The sequence below is a fragment of the Bos indicus x Bos taurus genome, chromosome 11 (assembly GCF_003369695.1).
Source record: "Bos indicus x Bos taurus breed Angus x Brahman F1 hybrid chromosome 11, Bos_hybrid_MaternalHap_v2.0, whole genome shotgun sequence".
NCBI lineage: Eukaryota > Metazoa > Chordata > Mammalia > Artiodactyla > Bovidae > Bos > Bos indicus x Bos taurus.
This window is the reverse complement of record NC_040086.1, coordinates 73,374,496-73,391,628: the sequence shown is the minus strand read 5'-3', so window position 1 is coordinate 73,391,628 and position 17,133 is coordinate 73,374,496. Positions and strand designations below refer to the sequence as shown.

The following is a 17,133-nucleotide window of genomic DNA, read 5'->3' as shown; positions in this document are numbered from 1 at the left end:
GGGGACCTGTCTGGGCCAAGCTCTAATGAGAGTGCCGAGTGGCCGCTGTTGTAACTACTGTGTTTTGGAGCCCAGGTATGTTGCGCCCTTAGTTGGCCATTCCTCTGAAGACCACAAACCATGGTCCTGCCAGGGTAACCACCAAAGAATGCTGAGTTCATGGCTTTGACCCATCCTCAGACTAAAGGAGATCCAGGGAACAGGATCTTTCAAAAACATCACTCACCCCTAGTATTTCAGTTCTCTTGCAAGGTCTGAATGAGACTTCATGGATTACCAAGACAGCCTGGTGCTGTGCTTAGTCGCTCAGTCCAACTCTCGTGATGCTATGGACTGTAGCCCGCCAGACTCCTCTGTCCATGGAGATTCTCTAGGCAAGAATACTGGAGTGGGTTGCCATGCTCTCCTCCAGGCGATCTTCCCAACCCAGGGATCAAACCCAGGTCTCCCTCATTGTAGGCAGATTCTTTACCATCTTAGTCACCAGGGAAGCCCAAGAATACTGGAGTGGGTAGCCTATCCCTTTTCCAGAGGATCTTCCCAACCCAGGAATTGAACTGGGGTCTCCTGCATTGCCAGTGGATTCTTTACCAGCTGAGCTACCAGGGAAGCAGTGATCCCCAAACAAACTTGTTTGTCTAAATGTCACCTGGTTCCCAAAACTGGCTGTGCTTTCAGAATTGCCTTAAACACTTATTAAAAATATATAATCCCCGTACTGTACCCAAGCTTGGGGACCTAGAGATTCAACAAGCCCCCGTCATGACTCTCAGGCAGCCATTGTGGCACCAGATAGGGTTTAGACTTCCAAGGTCTGCCCAGGTAAAAGTACACTCCCCAGGATGCTAAGAACGGGAGTAGATTCTTAAGACCTCAAAGGCCAGGGTCTGCAGGGTCCTGAGCTAAGTGGGCATCATATTCTGAATGGTGGTGAACCTGGGAATTCTGTCAGGGAGACTTCTTAGCTACCTGCTTGATGTGCTAAATCCTGCAAGACCAACCCAGATGCTATGATAGTCTTCATTCTAGAATGTGAGATTCCTCTGTGTCCCAGCCCCTAGTAATTCTCATAGCTTTGTCAATTTAACGTGTGAATCCAGGATAGCAAACCAATCCAGTCCTCCAAGAATTATCAGAGGTCTGTAGTGAAGGAAACAGCATCCTTGAGGTGGAGATTCATGAGGGTTTGGACAGTCAAGATTGCTACAGCTGGAACTGCAAAGTCGGGCATTGAGGTTATCGCCTCTCCACTCGAGTATTTATGGGCATCCAGCTCATGGATTGTTCTAGGGACCGTTTGCTTCAGTGACTTCTGTCCCCCAGAAGGTTAAGGGACAAATGCAGGGAGAGACTTCATCTAGAGTGGTGGGTCATCTCTAAGGGAGGTTGGGAGAGGTTGGTGGAGAGTGGGCACCTATATGGGTTGTTCCCTGTCTTGTCCCAGGATGTGGCCCAGGTCAATGAAGAGAACCTGCCTATTTACAACCGCTGTGCCCTCTACGCACTGGGTGCCGCCTACCTGAACCTTATCAGCCAACTCACGACAGTGCCTGCCTTCTGCCAGCACATCCATGAGGTTGGTGTCCTTATGACCCCAAGAGCTCAGGAAGCCCTTGACTTGGGGTTTCCCCAGAAAACCTTTTGCTGAATTGTATGAGCTCTGTGCTTAGTCCAGGCATGAGAACTAATGATGAGAAATTCCCAGCAGAGCATCTCCTGCTGCAGGACATGACATAGCAGGGTGGGATCAGACATAGTCAGTGTCCTGTACCTCTTCGCAGCCTGCTACCTGCGCCCCCTGTACTTCCTGCCCCTCTATGCCCCCCTCACTCCCAGAAGCACACATGTACACACCTCTCAGGTCATCTGGTACTGAAACTACTTTTAAGAAACGTTTTTGTTGTGAAAGTTTTCAAATATCAAAAAAGCAGTGTGAGTAGCCAGTGTACATCCACACAGCTATCACACAGATTAAACACTTATGAAGGTTTTTCCACATTTGCTTCATCTGTCTCTTTTTCTTTTCCTTTGCTGAAATATGCTTAAACAGACCTTGGTTATCACGTCATTTCACCTCTAAATATATCAGTATTCATATCTAAAAAAATATGGACACCTTCTTGCTCAATTGCTATGCTATTTACATAATGAAAGTATTAATTAAATGACTGATTATGCCTTGGTATTATCTTATAGCCAGTCTACAATCCAATGTGCTCAGTTATTGCAAAAAGACATTTAAAAACATACTGAACTGTGTATAGGTAGAATGATATCATATGTAGGATTAACTTTAAAATACACCAGCAAAACAAAAGTAAACAAGAAAGCCTAGGTCTCGGCTAACCTGACCGGCTGGGGGGCATGGAGGAAGGTGCTACAGCAGCTTTGCTGAGCCAAAGACCAGCCTGAACGAAGCAGGACCTTGCCAGCCGTGGGCTGATCCAGGAGGACTGGAAGAGCAACGCTGACGTCCTCTTCAGTACAAACAGTCGCCTCATGGCTTCCTCACCTCCTGCGTGTACTTTGATGCCAACTGTCCTCCCACTTCTCACCATCTTAATAGCTGTCACTTTTCTTGTCAAAAATTTGCAAAGGATGATGAGGGAAACTCACTGTGTCACTTTCCATCAGGATGCTTTGCGGTGCCTCTAGGTTTGGGGAACAGTGCGATCTGTACTTCCTCTCTCGTGTGTAAACAGAAAACAGGAATAGGTCATGGGAGCAAGACACTGGACTCTCCTGGGAGCAAAGTCCCCTGCCTTTGGCGGACATTTAGTGCGTGTGTGTCACTGGAGACAGCTTGAGCAGTCCTCCTGGGCTTCCTGAGCTGCCCCGAGGTCCTGGTTGGTCTGAGTTTCTCCCTCAGCTCTGGGTGCTCTGCCAGGGACTGCGTGGGAGGAAGGAAGTGCTCTGTTGGGGCGGGAGCTCTTTCCTTGGCCCATTTGCATCTCCCTCTCCCCACTGAACTCAGCTCTTTTCTTCATTCCTCCCAAACCTCAGGTGATAGAGACCAGGAAGAAAGAGGCCCCATACATGCTTCCGGAGGACGTGTTTGTGGAGAGGCCCAGGTAAGGATCACAGCGGGGACATGGTCAAGGAAACACCCAGGGCATCTGAGGAAGAAAGTGGGTGATCTGAGGCCAGGGACTTGGGCTTCTGTGGGCTCACAGGCAGAAAATGGACCCTGCCTGTGACGCAGAAGTCCTGGGTCAAATTTAATCCCCTTCACGTGACCGTGATCCCTGCCTTGCGCAATCTCAGCGTGCTGTACGATCGAGTATGGGATAGAGCCTCTGGGTACTTTGGCCAAGCCCAGGGGAACACATCCTGGAGAAGCCGCTCCACCAATCCAAGCGGCCTTCTCAGACTGTAGTCTGTGGGCCAGTGTCACTTCAATATCAGGGGAACTCAAGGAAAAGATATTCTGAAAAAGCAAAATATCCCACAATAGAGGATGGCTTTATAAATTATGGCCTGTCCATACCATTAGACAACTGGTAGCCCACCCACAATGTTTTGGAAGAGTAGTTCATGTGAAATAGTCACTGCATAATAGGTGAGTAAAATAAGTCCTGGAACAGGACTGTGGAGGGTAGGGAAATGTTTGCATGTGTGCATAAATGTGTATGACTGAGGGAACCTACACAAAATGTGGATATGGTTCTCTCTGGGAAGTGGGACTGCAGGTGGTTTTTTTTTTTTCCTTTCTCTCCTCTGTCATTTTGTATAATAAGTGTTACCTTGCTACAGCTTGCAGGATCTCAGTTCCCTGACCAGGGATTGAACCCAGGCCACAGCAGTGAAAGCCTGGAATCCCAGCCACTGGGCCCCAAGGGCACTCCCTTGAGCATTACATTTATAATAAGGAAGGGCCCCGGAAGTCGGCCTGGTCGCCCAGGGCTCTCAGGTGCCTCTCCCCGCTCTCTGTCTCCCAGGCTGACTCACAACCTTGACGGAGTGGTGATTGAGCTGCTCTTCCGCCAGAGCAAGATCAGTGAAGTCCTGGGCGGCAGCGGTTACAATGCCGACAGGCTCTGTGTGCCCTACATCCCTCAGCTGACAGGTAGGAGCTCTGCTCGAGCACTTCCAAGCCTGCCTCTAGCTTTTCTTGCTCAGGTAAGGGCCGGAATGGAAGGGGACTGTGAGCCCTTCTGTCACCTTCCACGGCGACTTGGATGTCACACTGGGAATCCATGGTGAGATCCTCATCATCCCCACCTCTGCCCCTCAGTGCAGAGTCCTTGAGAATAACTGGCCCACGAGATAGCCTGGCTTGTGCGTGGGAGACGGCCCCACTGTGCTGTAAAGAGCGCCCATGGACTACAGAGTCAGAGACCCAGTTCTCTGCAACTTCCCTCCTGAAAATTCTTAACTGAGTCCCTTGGCATCTCTGAGTCTCAGTTGCCTTGGCTGTAAAATAGGAATGTTAACAATACCTGCCTTAGAGGGAAGAGGCAAATGTCCATAGGAGCAAATGCTACACAAATGACAGTTGCTGGAGCTGTTAGCAGGCGATGCCCATGCTTTCTGGTCATAAGCAGCTTCTTTGTGCTCATCAATGATTGCAAAATCTTAGCCCTAAAGAGCAAAACTCACCAGCGTAAGAGGGGCAGAGAAGTCTCGCAGCCCTCTATAAACTCCAGCTGTAGCCCCCAGGGTATAAATCCCTTTGAGCCCTCCAAGGACCCGGCCAAGCCAGGAGGGTTTGGAGGAGGGCGGCACGGTGGGAGATGGTGCTGGAGGCGTGCTTCTGGCTCCCTCTCCAGGGCTGGGGGACTCTAGCTTCCAGGCTTCTCTTTTCCCAGATGAGGATCGCTTATCCAAGAGGAAGAGCATTGGAGAGACCATTTCCCTGCAGGTGGAGGTGGAATCGAGGAACAGCCCAGAGAAGGAGGAGGTGAGTATCCCCTTCTTGATCTGCTGTCCTGGAGAAGCTCAGCATCCCTGGGGGAGGGGACCGGTTCTGCCTCTTTGGCAGGTGGTCAGACACTCCATGATCCAGGCACCCTTAACTGCACTACGTATTTAAGGGAAGGTAAATTTCTCAAGTAAGCCCTGTTTTCTTTCTGACTCTCATCATATATGTCCTAGACATTTCCATCCATCTGGAAAAAGTAATTGAACCTCCATACACTCCCATGAGGACGTTCTAAAAACCAGTCTTGAAAGGTTTGCTGGTTGTCATCCCGCATTCACGATGGAGGTGAACCTGATCTGTGTTGGAAATTGGAAGGCCTCACGGAGAGGATGAAGGCAAAAATAGCTTTCACAATGTCTCTTCCAGATATGTCAAGAAAAGTGCTTTTGAAGAGAAAGATGTAGCTTAAAGATCGCTCTTTCTTCTATCATCTCTTAAGGGCTGTGAATATCTAATTTCTGTTTAAATTAACATGCATCTCTTCTGCCATTATTACTTCTGCCTCATAAAATAAAGCAGATGTACCCACAAGTAAGAAAGAATAAGGAGTCATAGTGGAAATACCAAATTTATTCCCTCAAATGAGAAAGAAACAGGGGCAGGGCAGAGAGGAGGGAGAAAGGCCTCTCAAGGGAGCAGAAGCTGCAGGACACAGTATACTTGTTTTTCTTATAGTTTTTTTGTTGGGGTGTAGTTGATTTACAATGTTGTATTTGTTTCTGCTGTACAGCAAAGTTCATCAGTTGTGCATATGCATACATCCACTCTTTTTTAGATTCTTTTCCCATACAGGCCTTTACAGAGAATTGAGTGTAGTTCCCATGCTACACTATTTTCTATTTTATATATAGTGGTGTGTATATGTCAGTTCCAATCTCCCAATTTATCCCCTCCCCACAGTACAGATGCTCTTAATGGCGACTCTGTCAATTAAGGGCTCCCCTGTGGCTCAGCTGGTAAAGAATCCACCTGCAATGCAGGAGACCTGGGTTCAATCCCTGAGTTGGGAAGATCTCCTGGAGAAGGGAGAGGTTACCCACTCCAGTATTCTGGCCTGGAGAATTCCATGGACTGTATAATCATGGGGCGGCAAAGAATTGGACACGACTGAGTGGCTCTCACACTTCACTGCCAATTAAGGGAATTAATAGAGATGAGGGAACTTAGCAAGAAGTGAGGAGGACACACATCTGGATGGAATTGGGACCAGAAGATGCACAGGGTCCTTCAGCATGAACAGCCTGGCAGAGCCATGGAGGGCAGCTTGGACACCCAGCCTCTCCCCAGTGGGCTTGGGGCAAAGACAAATCAATGGGGTCAAGATCAAGCCTCCCCCAACCATGCCCTCAGCCATTCCTTCAACTCCTCAGTTACCAGGGCAGACCTCCAGGACTGGGCTTTTCGAGGCTTGTCTGGAAGCTTCCCCTGGAAGGAAGCAAGCTCTGACTCAGGCTAATTGAAGAAGCGGAATGAGGTTGAGCCAGGTGTCCTCCAAGGCCCTTCCGGTTCTGCAGGGCGGGAAGCCTCACACATGTTAGGACCACAGTGTAGTTGGCTGCTGTCCCCTCCGTAGTTATAATTCTTCCTTCCTGAGAGTCAAGAGACCCTTAGAAATGGATAAATAAAGTAAATCAGCAGAATGAAGAGAAATGCTCCCCTGGGTACACAGCCACCTGCTCCCTGCTGGCCTCCTTGTCATTGACACGGGTTCCTCCCCCTCTTTGAGAGTCAGCTCAGTCCAGAGATGGCTAAGTAGCTAGAGCAGGGGTGTGGGGGCCCCCACCCTCTGCCATGCTTTTCCACTTCCTTTTCCATTTTTACTCTGAAGACTCATTCACTCTGAAGGTTTATTCTTTGTCTCTCCATCCACCCATCCATCCGCTGCCAGTACTGACCAACATCAGATATTCACAGGTGAGGTGGTAGGGAACCATGCGGTAGTGAGAGAGTAAAGGAAGACCAATCACTGGGTAAGGACAGGTAGAGAGAAGCTGATGGAGGAGGTGGGCCACAAGCCAGGTCTACAAGCCAGCCCACCATGCCCCTTCCCCATGCCTCCAGAGTCCCTCAGTGACTTTCTGTAACCCTCAAATACCAGGCTCATAGGAGGTGATCAACAGATGCTGGTTTGGTCAAATTCCCAACCCAGTGCCTGGCATTCAGAGCCATTTGGAGTCAGGAGTGCCTGGCCGTTTCGTCTCCCCTCCCGTCTGGCTGGTCTATATTCAGTCTCCCCCATGCTATCTCACTCATCTCCATGTCTTCGCTAGTATGGAATCCCATGTTGCAATCACCCTTCCTCTCCACCTCCACAGTCATGAATCTCCCTTTCTTCAGTACCAGCTTGTGGTCCACCTCCTCCATCAGCTTCTCTCTACCCGCCCTTACCCTGTGATCTGTCTTCATTTTCTCTCCCACTACCGCATGGTTCCCTGTCACCACCTGATGTTGGTCAGCACTGACAGTGGATGGATGGGTGAATGGATGGATGAATGTACATACAAAGAATAAACCTTCAGAGTGAATGAGTCTTCAAAGTAAAACGATTGCTCTCTATGATAACATATTTTGCAGTTGCAATTGAGTGACTCGCCGAGAATCCTACACATATGTCGTTGTGAAAGTCACTCAGTCGTGTCCGACTTTGCGACCCCATAGACTATACAGTCCATGGAATTCTCCAGGCCAGAATACTGGCGTGGGTAGCCTTTCCCTACTCCAGGGCATCTTCCCAATCCAGGAATTGAACCCAGGTCTCCTGCATTGCAGATGATTCTTTACCAGCTGAGCCACAAGGGAACAAAAATGTTAGTCAGTTTTTGAAATTTTCATATGAGATTATATTTGCTAACCGCTTTCTCTTGTATCGAATATTTTCTGTGACGTTTTTCTGAAGACTTGTTTGAATTACAGTTTTCTTCCCAGGGGACTTAAGCAGACCCTCTGGGAGGAGGGAGGGGAGAGGGAAGGGACAGTGAGTTCTTTCAGGTAAGACTTGTGGCTCTTGAGGAACTAGCCTCCATCGCTCACTGCTCCCCTTTAGTTAGCAGGTCTGTGCCTGCTCAGAGGCACAGAGCTTCCAGAGACCCTGGTAAGAATGCGGGTGTCCTAAGGGAGTTTCTGCCCGTTGGGACAGTCTTCTGAGAAGTGAAGGGGCTACCTTCACTGCCTCCTTCCTCCCCCCCCTCCACCTTCCTGAGCGTTCTGTGCACTTCTGTCCCTTCTCCCCCAGCGAGTGCCTGCCGAGGAGATCACCTACGAGACACTGAAGAAGGCCATTGGTGAGTGGGAGGCCCCCAGGGAGAGGCATGTGGGGCTGGGTTCTGGGGTGTGTGTGGGTGTGCTTGGACCTGTCTGCTGCCCTCCCAAGCATGGTTCACACGGATGTCAGGGAAGAGGCTGGCAGTTTCCTCTAAACTCTTCACAGCTACCGAAGTCCCTGTCTCTTAACAGGGGTCAGTGTCCTATGCCAGGAACCCTTTTTCTACTGACGGTTGCCATTAAAAGTAGCTGGTTGAGGGTTATGGCCAATCAGACAGGTGAAAAAGGAATTTTAATGTCAAAGTATAAATACTTTGAGAATTTTTTTGGTGGCGTATGATACAAAAGAGCAAGTTGATCAATGAAAGCTATTAAGACCAAATCCTATTAATATTTAATAATGGCAGTGGATTTTAAAATGCAGTATTATTACCTCATCTGAATTATTGGATCGTGAAGTATCCTGAATTAGAGAACTTTTCTGCTGATAACAAATGTTTATTTTTCTCATCATTCATGGTATTCTTTCTGAATGTTTCACTGCTCTGTCTTTTTAAGCTGGGCATGATGAACATATTTCATACCTTTCTCTCTCTCTCTTTTTTCATTTTTGAGGCCACGAGGAATATGTAGAAGCCTTAAACTAAATGGCCTCAGACTGCTCTGCCACAGGGGTTTTTCACTGGCTTTTCCATTGTTGATGTCCCTTTTCATGTTACCCCTAAAATACTTCCTGCTCCAGAAGCTTAGTTTAAGAGTCCCAGTGGCAGATATGTTAGTTAATGTTATTGTGGTAATAATTTCACAATACATATCTGTATCAAATCATAACGTCTGGTGCTTTAAAATTATACCATGCTATATATCAGTTAACTCTTGACAAAGATGGAAACATTTTATTTAAAGTCTCAAAGGAGGGGGAATGTACAATACATTTACGTGAGTGGGGAAGTGAATCATCATTTTGAAAAATAAAATTCTGAATAGGACAAACCAAAAAAAAAAAGAGAGAGAGAGAGAGAAAGTCCCCGTAGCAAGTGCAGCTACATGGAGCTTTAGCCCCGATTAAGGGTCCACTTAACTAGTGCTCAGACTCTTAGGGAAGGGGGCTGAGCCCTCGGGCAGAATCAGGAAAGGGTCCAGCCCTCCTGGGGCCAAGTGATGGCACCGCACCCTCCGTGCCACCCTGCCCCTCGTCAGCAGAGGGGAAAGCTGGTGGCCATCTGGGGCCGCAACAGCGGGCAGGACCCGCATGCTGACCCAGCTCTCCGCCACAGTGGACAGCGTGGCCGTTGAGGAGCAGGAGCGGGAACGGCGGCGACAGGTGGTGGAGAAGTTCCAGAAGGCGCCCTTTGAGGAGATCGCAGCGCACTGCGGGGCCCGGGTAAGTGAGGTGGAACAGGGCCCATCCCAGGACCAACTGGACACAGGATGTGTGTCCAGGGCAGGACTGAGTTTCTAGGAGATCACCAGACACTAGGGTTTAGAGCCCAACACTGCATTGATTCCCCACAAACCAAAAGCCTATCAGTCATACACCCCTTCAGACGTCACAATTTTCATATAAGGGAGAAATCCTGACCTCAGCGCCTCCTGTACTGAACAGATTATAATAATAATCATCATCAGAGGAAGAACATAAATAGCACTCACTCTTCACCAGAGCTTCTTCCATTGATCAGCTTATCTCCTTCTCATGATAACTCTGTGAGGTTGCCATTAGGACTGTCACATTATGGAGTGATGACAGGAGGGGCTGTGGCACAGGAAAGAAGGCCAGCATTAGCTACTGGGCCACTTCCAACTGGGGGACACTGGTGGGTAGAAAGGAACAGCCTGGCCGTGGAAAAGAAATTTAAATGAGAGGGCACCAGACAAGTAAAAGGACAGTCTGATGTCTCTGGGTAAGGGAGGAGTGCAAACATTTCTTGGCAATGATAGACCAGGATTTGTTAGACCCAGGGTCCATCTTAGTAACAATGAAACATAAGTGTAAATATCTGAAGTCTACAGATAACATACTTTATTGTACATTTTCCTCCCCATAAAAATACATGTAACTTTCTAATATATGTATTTCTAATATATATCCATATATTCAAACCTCTCATATGTTTTAATAGTTATAGTAATATGCATTATGGTATATAAAAATATAAGTAAGTATAATACAGATTTTTCTGGGTCTATATTATACTAAGTTCTTGTCCTATCTCAAGAGGTGCCTATTTTGTAAGCTCAGAGTTGAGTGCAGTCTCACTCTTTGTGTCTATGGGCTTCGTTGGAGCCAGAGAGGACCAGAGAGAGTGTCTTCCCTAACACACCAGCTTTGCACAGCTGCTCCTTGGGAGTTAAGGAAAGAGCTGGAACCAGCTCTGAACCTCCAGACTCTTCCCAACAGGCCCTGTTGCCTCACCTGGAGGAGCTAAGGGCCCTTCCAGAACTGCTGCTGAAGTCCTTTCTGGGGTTGCCTGGCCCCTGTGCTGTCCCCGGCAGGCCTTTGCTGGGCCCCTCTGTCTGATCTGAACTCACTGTTAGGGTCCACTGATAAGCGCTGGAAACAAGCTCACAGCAGTTTCTTTCCTAAGATTGCAGCTGCCCCGTACCTACAGTGCATGCTGGACCGGTAGGCTTGGGAGTCAAGGTGTGGGGAGCCCCCAGTTCACTTTCTTCTCTGTTTGTTTCTAGGCATCACTGCTGCAGAGCAAACTCAATCAGATCTTTGAAATCACTATCCGGTAAGTGGCATCCCTGGGCAGGGGGTGCCCACCTCTGTGGCCCAGTTGTAGGTACCCCTCCCCCCAAGTCCTCCTTTCACACCTGTCTTTAGCCCTCCCTGCCCCCAGCCTCTGTCTCCAGGGCTCGGCCACCAGCTCTCCCCAGGTAAGGAAACAGAGACTGAAGGGAGAAAGAGACAGCTCAGTGAACCCTGGAAAAGAGCCAGGGGTCTTAGTGTCCCAAGCTAGTACTTTTACTTTCTAAAGCAACAGTCACTATAGAACCAGCAATGAAGCTTGACTTCAAGCTGAAGATTCTAGAACAGCTTGAAACCTTGGAACCCACGGAGTGACAAAATCTCTGGTCCCTATTCAAAGAGAAATCAATCAGCTGCTCTGTGGCACAAGGTGGGACCCTTGGACCCCTTCCTCATGTCTTTCTCTTCCATGTGTTTCTGCCCCAGGCCCCCTCCAAGCCCATCAGGAACCATCACGGCAGCCTATGGCCAGCCTCAGAACCACTCGATCCCTGTCTATGAGATGAAGTTTCCCGATCTCTGCGTATACTGAATTCAAGACACAGCTTCTCCGAGGGGCAGGGTCTGAGGGAGGAGCTTGCCTTCACGCCCATCCCTATGTCATGGAAATCTAACTGGGATCTCAGAGAATAAGCACCTTGGACAGCAGCACCTCCCGAGTGAAGCAAGGTGGAGCCCCGGGCCCCCTCATCTCCTACGGGCCCCTCCCCTCCCTGCTTCCTCCTTGTCTTCCCTGAGGGAGATCCGGCCACCTGCCCCTCTGGGGCCAATAAGCATACCACCTGTGCCCTTTGTCTCCTCTGTGTCAGCCTGGGGCCAAAAGTGAGGGGGCGGAGGGGAGGTTCTCCAGAGAGAGGCTGAGGTCCTAGGAAGCTGTGCTTAACGTAGTGACTGATGGCTTTCACGTGGAGTTTGGGGGGGTGAGGTGAGGGGGTGGTCCTGGGCAGGGAGCAGCACAGTTCCCATTTCCCCAGGAGGAAACTAGATGGAGACACAGGAAGCTGAAGATGTGATAAGGAGGAAGCGAGGCCGGCTCCTCCTGCAAAGCAGTGGCATGTGGGAGCTGGAAAACAGGGCACTGATCTCCTCCAGAGCATCCCCTCCTCCTCCCCCATTTGAGGGACCAAAGGCCTCCAAATCTTTAATGTCTCTTCCACTCCCTGGCTCACCCTGCACCTCTCCTTGGTTCTTTCTAATGTTGGTTAATATTGAGCCCTTATAACAGGAGTTGGGGTAGATACCCCATGGCGGGGGTGGGGGGCAGCAGAGGATGAAGCTGCTGATAGAGGGGGCTCCTGCTCCCCAACTGCTGGCCTCCTGTAGGGGAGCAGCAGGCAGAAGTGGGCAAGTCTGTCCCCCTCTGTAGCGTCTCCCCTCCTTCGTCCAGAGGGATGTTCTCCCGAGTTGATTCTCTCTCTTTGATGCCTTTCTTCCTGAAGATCCCAATGTGAGCCACCTCTGGCGGAACCTCCCCTGGGCCTCTTCCTGGGGAAGCACCCTCTGGCCCAGGGGAGCACTTTGCTTCTTTTCCAGTCTACCCTCCTATAACTTTTGAGCTGATATGACTCATAGGAAGGGGAGAATGGTCAAATGATTCCTCCCTGGAGAAACTGCTTTTGAAAAGAGGGAGAGTGAGTAGATTTCTTGACCCAAAGGAACCCCTTTTGACAGCTTTAGACAGCATGGGGTGGGGTCAGAAGCAGGCCATTTCTGCTAAGGAGAGGGCAGTCTTCTCGAGACCCCCTCAGATCACACCCCTGTGTGTGGCCCAGCACAGGTGCACTATGAGAGCCTGGTTATCAGAACAGAGAGGTGTATTTGCCCAAACCAGGAGACTCTGAACCTAGGTACTTTCTCACTGCATGTGCAGTAAACTTGTTGGATAGGGGGGCTGTCTGACCCTCATTCCTGTAGTTTCCTGCCTTGATCGCTGTCTCTGTGCTGCAAGCCTGCAACTTCCAGAGGGTCTACACGACTCTGGGGCCAAGGGGGGCTGGCCCCTGCTCCCACCATGGCCTTTGGCTCTGCGATATGGCTTTTGGCTAATGCTCAACCCAACTTTACAAGCATGGACTGAGATCTCTCTTTAATATCTCTTCATTAAGAAACCAAGATTAAAATAACTAGAAACAAACCTGAAGACAAGTAACCTTTGGAAGACATGTTGGAGAAAATCTAAATCTTGAAACACAATCATGTCTTCACTGGCTCTTCCCCTGCTCAGCTTTGACATGAGGCCCTATTTCTCTTTCATGATTCTCTGACTGTGGGGTCCACCCCATGCCGTCTGTACTCTGAGCCCCGCCTGGGGGTCCTGGCTCTGGGACTTGGGAGTCATTCTTAGAGCCTCCTTCTAGTACCAGCCCCAGAACCAGAGACCTCCAGGTCCGTCTACTGTCTCTCCCTCATCCCCACCCTGGGAACAGAGTGAAGGAAAAGGTGCAGGATGTCCGTCTTCATACACTCCACTGCTGTTTCCTGTCTGAAACAGCTTTCTCTTTATGCCATCGCTGCCTAGCAGAGATGTGCTGCTTTTGGAGACCTGGCTGCATCTTGAGCGGCCCTCTTCTCAGTTTCAATTTAGTCACACTCAGTGAAATACTGTCTTGCCTGCTGACGTGCTGTAGAATCTGGCTTCTGGCCAAAGATGCCTCGGAATCAGAAAGTTTAAGATGAACATTAATTCAAACAATTCAATGATAAATTAAGCAGTCTCCTTCACCTTCTCCTGGCCCTCCCAAGCCCAGGGAGAGAAGCCAAGCAGAGAATGGTGGGTAGCCAGGCCTTCAGGCCAGGCCACTCTTCCTGCCTTCCAAACCCTATGGGATCTAGTGACACTGTGTCAAGTGACCAGCCCTCTTTGCTACCCTTCTGTGTTACGATTTTGAGTTAACAAAGCCATCCAAACCAGTTTCCCCCCCAAACCACTGAAGACTCATCTTCATGGGCAAGGAGTAGGGCCCATTGGCTCGAATACTGACAGAACCCAGTAGCACGGATATACTGGGGATTTGGAAGTTCACTGAACTTGGTTGAGTCACATGAGTATGTCAGAAGCAGCTGGGAGGAGAGCCCCAGTGTGACCCTGGAGGCTCCTTCTGGTTTTCCTTGCAAAGGGATTCACCATGGCCTGTGCCTGTTCCCATTTTCCTCTTTCTGAAAAGTATAAATAAGTGATTTCTTGACTTCTGAACGTCTCCTCCCCAGAGGAGGAGCCTGGGTGGATCAGAAGAAGAAATAGAAAAGTCCTCAGACATTCTCCTCTGTCCAGCCCTCCACCTCAAGCATCAGTATAGACGAATGAGCAGTGAAATGGCAGGGCTGGGACCATCTACAGTGCCTGAAGTGCAGGGGTCATGGAGGCGCTGCCCTTTGCCCTGGTGTTCTCAGTCCCAAAGGGTATGTTTCAACTGGCTTAAGGATCAGGACAGCCTTGCAGTTGCTTTGATGCCTAAAAGGCCAGACCTCTTGGCTTCACCTTGGGCCCCTGGGTCAGGAAACCTTCCAGATACTATTCCATTGTCCCTGGGTAGAAAGTGTCTCATTGAGAAGTGAGGCTAATTCTCCCAATTCCTTTTCATGACCATGAAGTGGCAGCTGGCCAGTTGGGGCTTATGGGAAAAGACTAGACCTGAGCTGTTAGACTGAATATTAAGTTTGACGGTAGAGAGGGAGGGAGGCTCCTCAAGGCAGGCCACATCCAATTCTCTGGACCCACAGACCCTGGAAGACAGCTTGTGGTGAAACAAGATATCTGTCTTATGTCTGGGGAGAAGGCTTAGGGCAGCGTGTTACTTCTTCATCTCATGACCCTAGAAATCTTCTAGTTAAAATGCCCTTTATCCCAAATCTGGCCTAGGACGGAAGTCTGCAGAAGAACGGTGGTGGTGTGGCCTGCCAGCTGGGGGAGCGGGGAAGGGGACACAGGCCTGTGAGAGGGCTCTGTGGTCTATTTTCCATTCTGTCTCTTATCACCACCAGGTTGACCAAGTCTTTTCTCCTTCAGGGGACCTTGGGGCCCCAGCCCAACACCGTCCCCTTTTGAGCTCTTCCTCCATGGCTGTTGATTCTGGCGTATGGAGTGCAGAGCTGTAAATCCACAAATGCTGCAGCGTTACTCTTACATTATAACATGTCTGTGTCCACTTAAGACCTTCATGACCTGGTTGAGTGTGTGTGTGCCCATGCGTGTGCATGTGTGTATAATGTAATTCATAGTTGACAATGTTTGTATATAATTGCTGATGTATTTATATGTGAGTGCAGAATTAGTGCCTGTGGAAGTTTTCTGTATTTTGAACTCATTGAATCAAATTTGAAGGAAGGGGAAGGAGGATTGGGGTGGGGGGCGTTCGGTATGTAGGAAGAAGGACTCCTAGCAAGATTATTCTTTAGGACTATTAGTTGTGAATTCCCAGTGACCTTTTCAAATAAATGTTAATGTTGTCACTGCACAGATGTGTGTTTGATTTCTTTAAAGTAAATGGTTTTTTGAGATGCAAACAGGATCTGAAAATACCACCAGCATTAACCACTGACATTTAGCCACCCCCACCTACCATTACTTTACTTGCCTTGAACAGAAGGGGAGTAAGTGAAAGCATGCTACCAAGATGTAAACAGGAGGCCCAGGATTCCCAGCATGGGAGCATCCTCAGATGGGAAGGCCTGGGACATTGCTTCATTACAGCGACTAGGATACAACCCCATTTCATAGAACCCACATTGAGGGAGACTTTATCTTGAGTCTGGCTTTCTTGTTCCCTTTATATCAGGACTTCCCAGGTGCAATCCAGTTTTAATTGTGAATGTCCATATCAAAATATGGAGGTAAATATGGAAGTGCCATACAGAAATATTGCCCAGCCGGTTTTGATCTGTATCATCCATTGATGCAGTTGACACGGCGACGTGCACCTCTGTGTATGCACTCTGTGAACGTGTGACTACAAACCAGTGGCCCCAACTTTGTGAAAACATCTTGGGGACATAAGAAACACAACCCCTGGCCTCTGCCCTCATGGAGCTTCGTTTCCTTGAAAGAAAAGAGCACAATATGTGTGTGCAGTAAGAAACTTGCCATCCGAGCTGGACGGCACGCTCTCCAGTGCAGAGGGGCCGAACACAACCCCTGGCCTCTGCCCTCATGGAGCTTAGTTTCCTTGAAAGAAAAGAGCACAATATGTGTGTGCAGTAAGAAACTTGCCATCCGAGCTGGACGGCACGCTCTCCAGTGCAGAGGGGCTGACTGCAGAAACCCTGAAAATGAACAGGCTTGGCTGCAAAACACCCCATCTTTCCCAGTAGAAGTGGACCTGAGCCTGGATTCATGTTGAAAACAGTGTAACATTCAAAATAGAGGGGAATGGTGGAGAATTCCAGGCAGAGGATGGAGGAGGATGGAAGAAGTGATAAAACCAGGGAAGTGGAGTTTGGTAAGGAGAGTGAAACTCATACAAGAGAAGAGCTCTTGTATGTGTCATGCCCAGTTGTTTGGAATTGATGGAAGAGTGGGGGTGGGGTGATTGTTATCTTGAGCCAACTACTGTGGAGAAAGCAAGATTTTGTATATATACATTAATATGAAGAATGTGTACAATGGATTGGGGAAAAAGCAACTGGAGACCAGGATACCAGTTGGTTAGGAAGCTATTAGGCTAGTTGAGGCCTGAGTGAGGGCACTGAGCATGAAGAGAAGGCTGACGCTGGGCAACCTAGGGAGGAGAGAGCTTGGGCATGACAAGCAGGTCAAGACAGACTTCAGTCTTGAGCCCCAGAGGCTGGAAGAAGCATCTGTGCATACCGTATTTCTACAGATGTGTTTCCATGGGTATATGTCTATGTGGGTGAGACCCTGTAAGTTTGAGAGTATCTGAGGGTAGCCTGGGAGAGCAGTCAAATCTGAACCATACCAACCCTCAGGTCTCACATTCAGCCTCTCAGTGATGAAAAGATGACCTCTCCAGTTTCTCATTAACCCTCACACAGTACTCATAATAGGAAGGAATGAGAGAACTAAACTTTGGAGACGTTCAGAGACTTGCCTAAGTTCTCACAGACTGCTAGATCCACGTAGGCATTAACCACAGCGTCCTACCTCGGAGCCCAGACACCTCCCAGTTTCCGTGGGGGTTCATCTGTGTCCCACTGGCTCTTGGACTTCGGTGGGAACCAGGGTAATAGGAGGAATCCTGTC

The 17,133-nt window shown here is 49.1% G+C and overlaps 1 protein-coding gene across 3 annotated transcripts in view; it reads left to right on the top strand.

Moving 5' to 3' along the window:
* EFR3B (EFR3 homolog B) overlaps positions 1-15,393 on the top strand; it is a 98,167-nt gene extending 82,774 nt beyond the window's left edge. For all 3 annotated transcript variants that reach the window (XM_027555920.1, XM_027555919.1, XM_027555918.1), the window contains exons 16-23: positions 1,445-1,576; positions 3,004-3,071; positions 3,939-4,066; positions 4,809-4,900; positions 8,154-8,202; positions 9,460-9,566; positions 10,871-10,920; positions 11,364-15,393. In XM_027555920.1, the coding sequence (XP_027411721.1) occupies positions 1,445-1,576; positions 3,004-3,071; positions 3,939-4,066; positions 4,809-4,900; positions 8,154-8,202; positions 9,460-9,566; positions 10,871-10,920; positions 11,364-11,469 (732 nt within the window). In that variant the 3' untranslated portion in view covers positions 11,470-15,393. The remainder of the gene's footprint in view (positions 1-1,444; positions 1,577-3,003; positions 3,072-3,938; positions 4,067-4,808; positions 4,901-8,153; positions 8,203-9,459; positions 9,567-10,870; positions 10,921-11,363) is intronic.
* Positions 15,394-17,133: the final 1,740 nt, after the last annotated feature.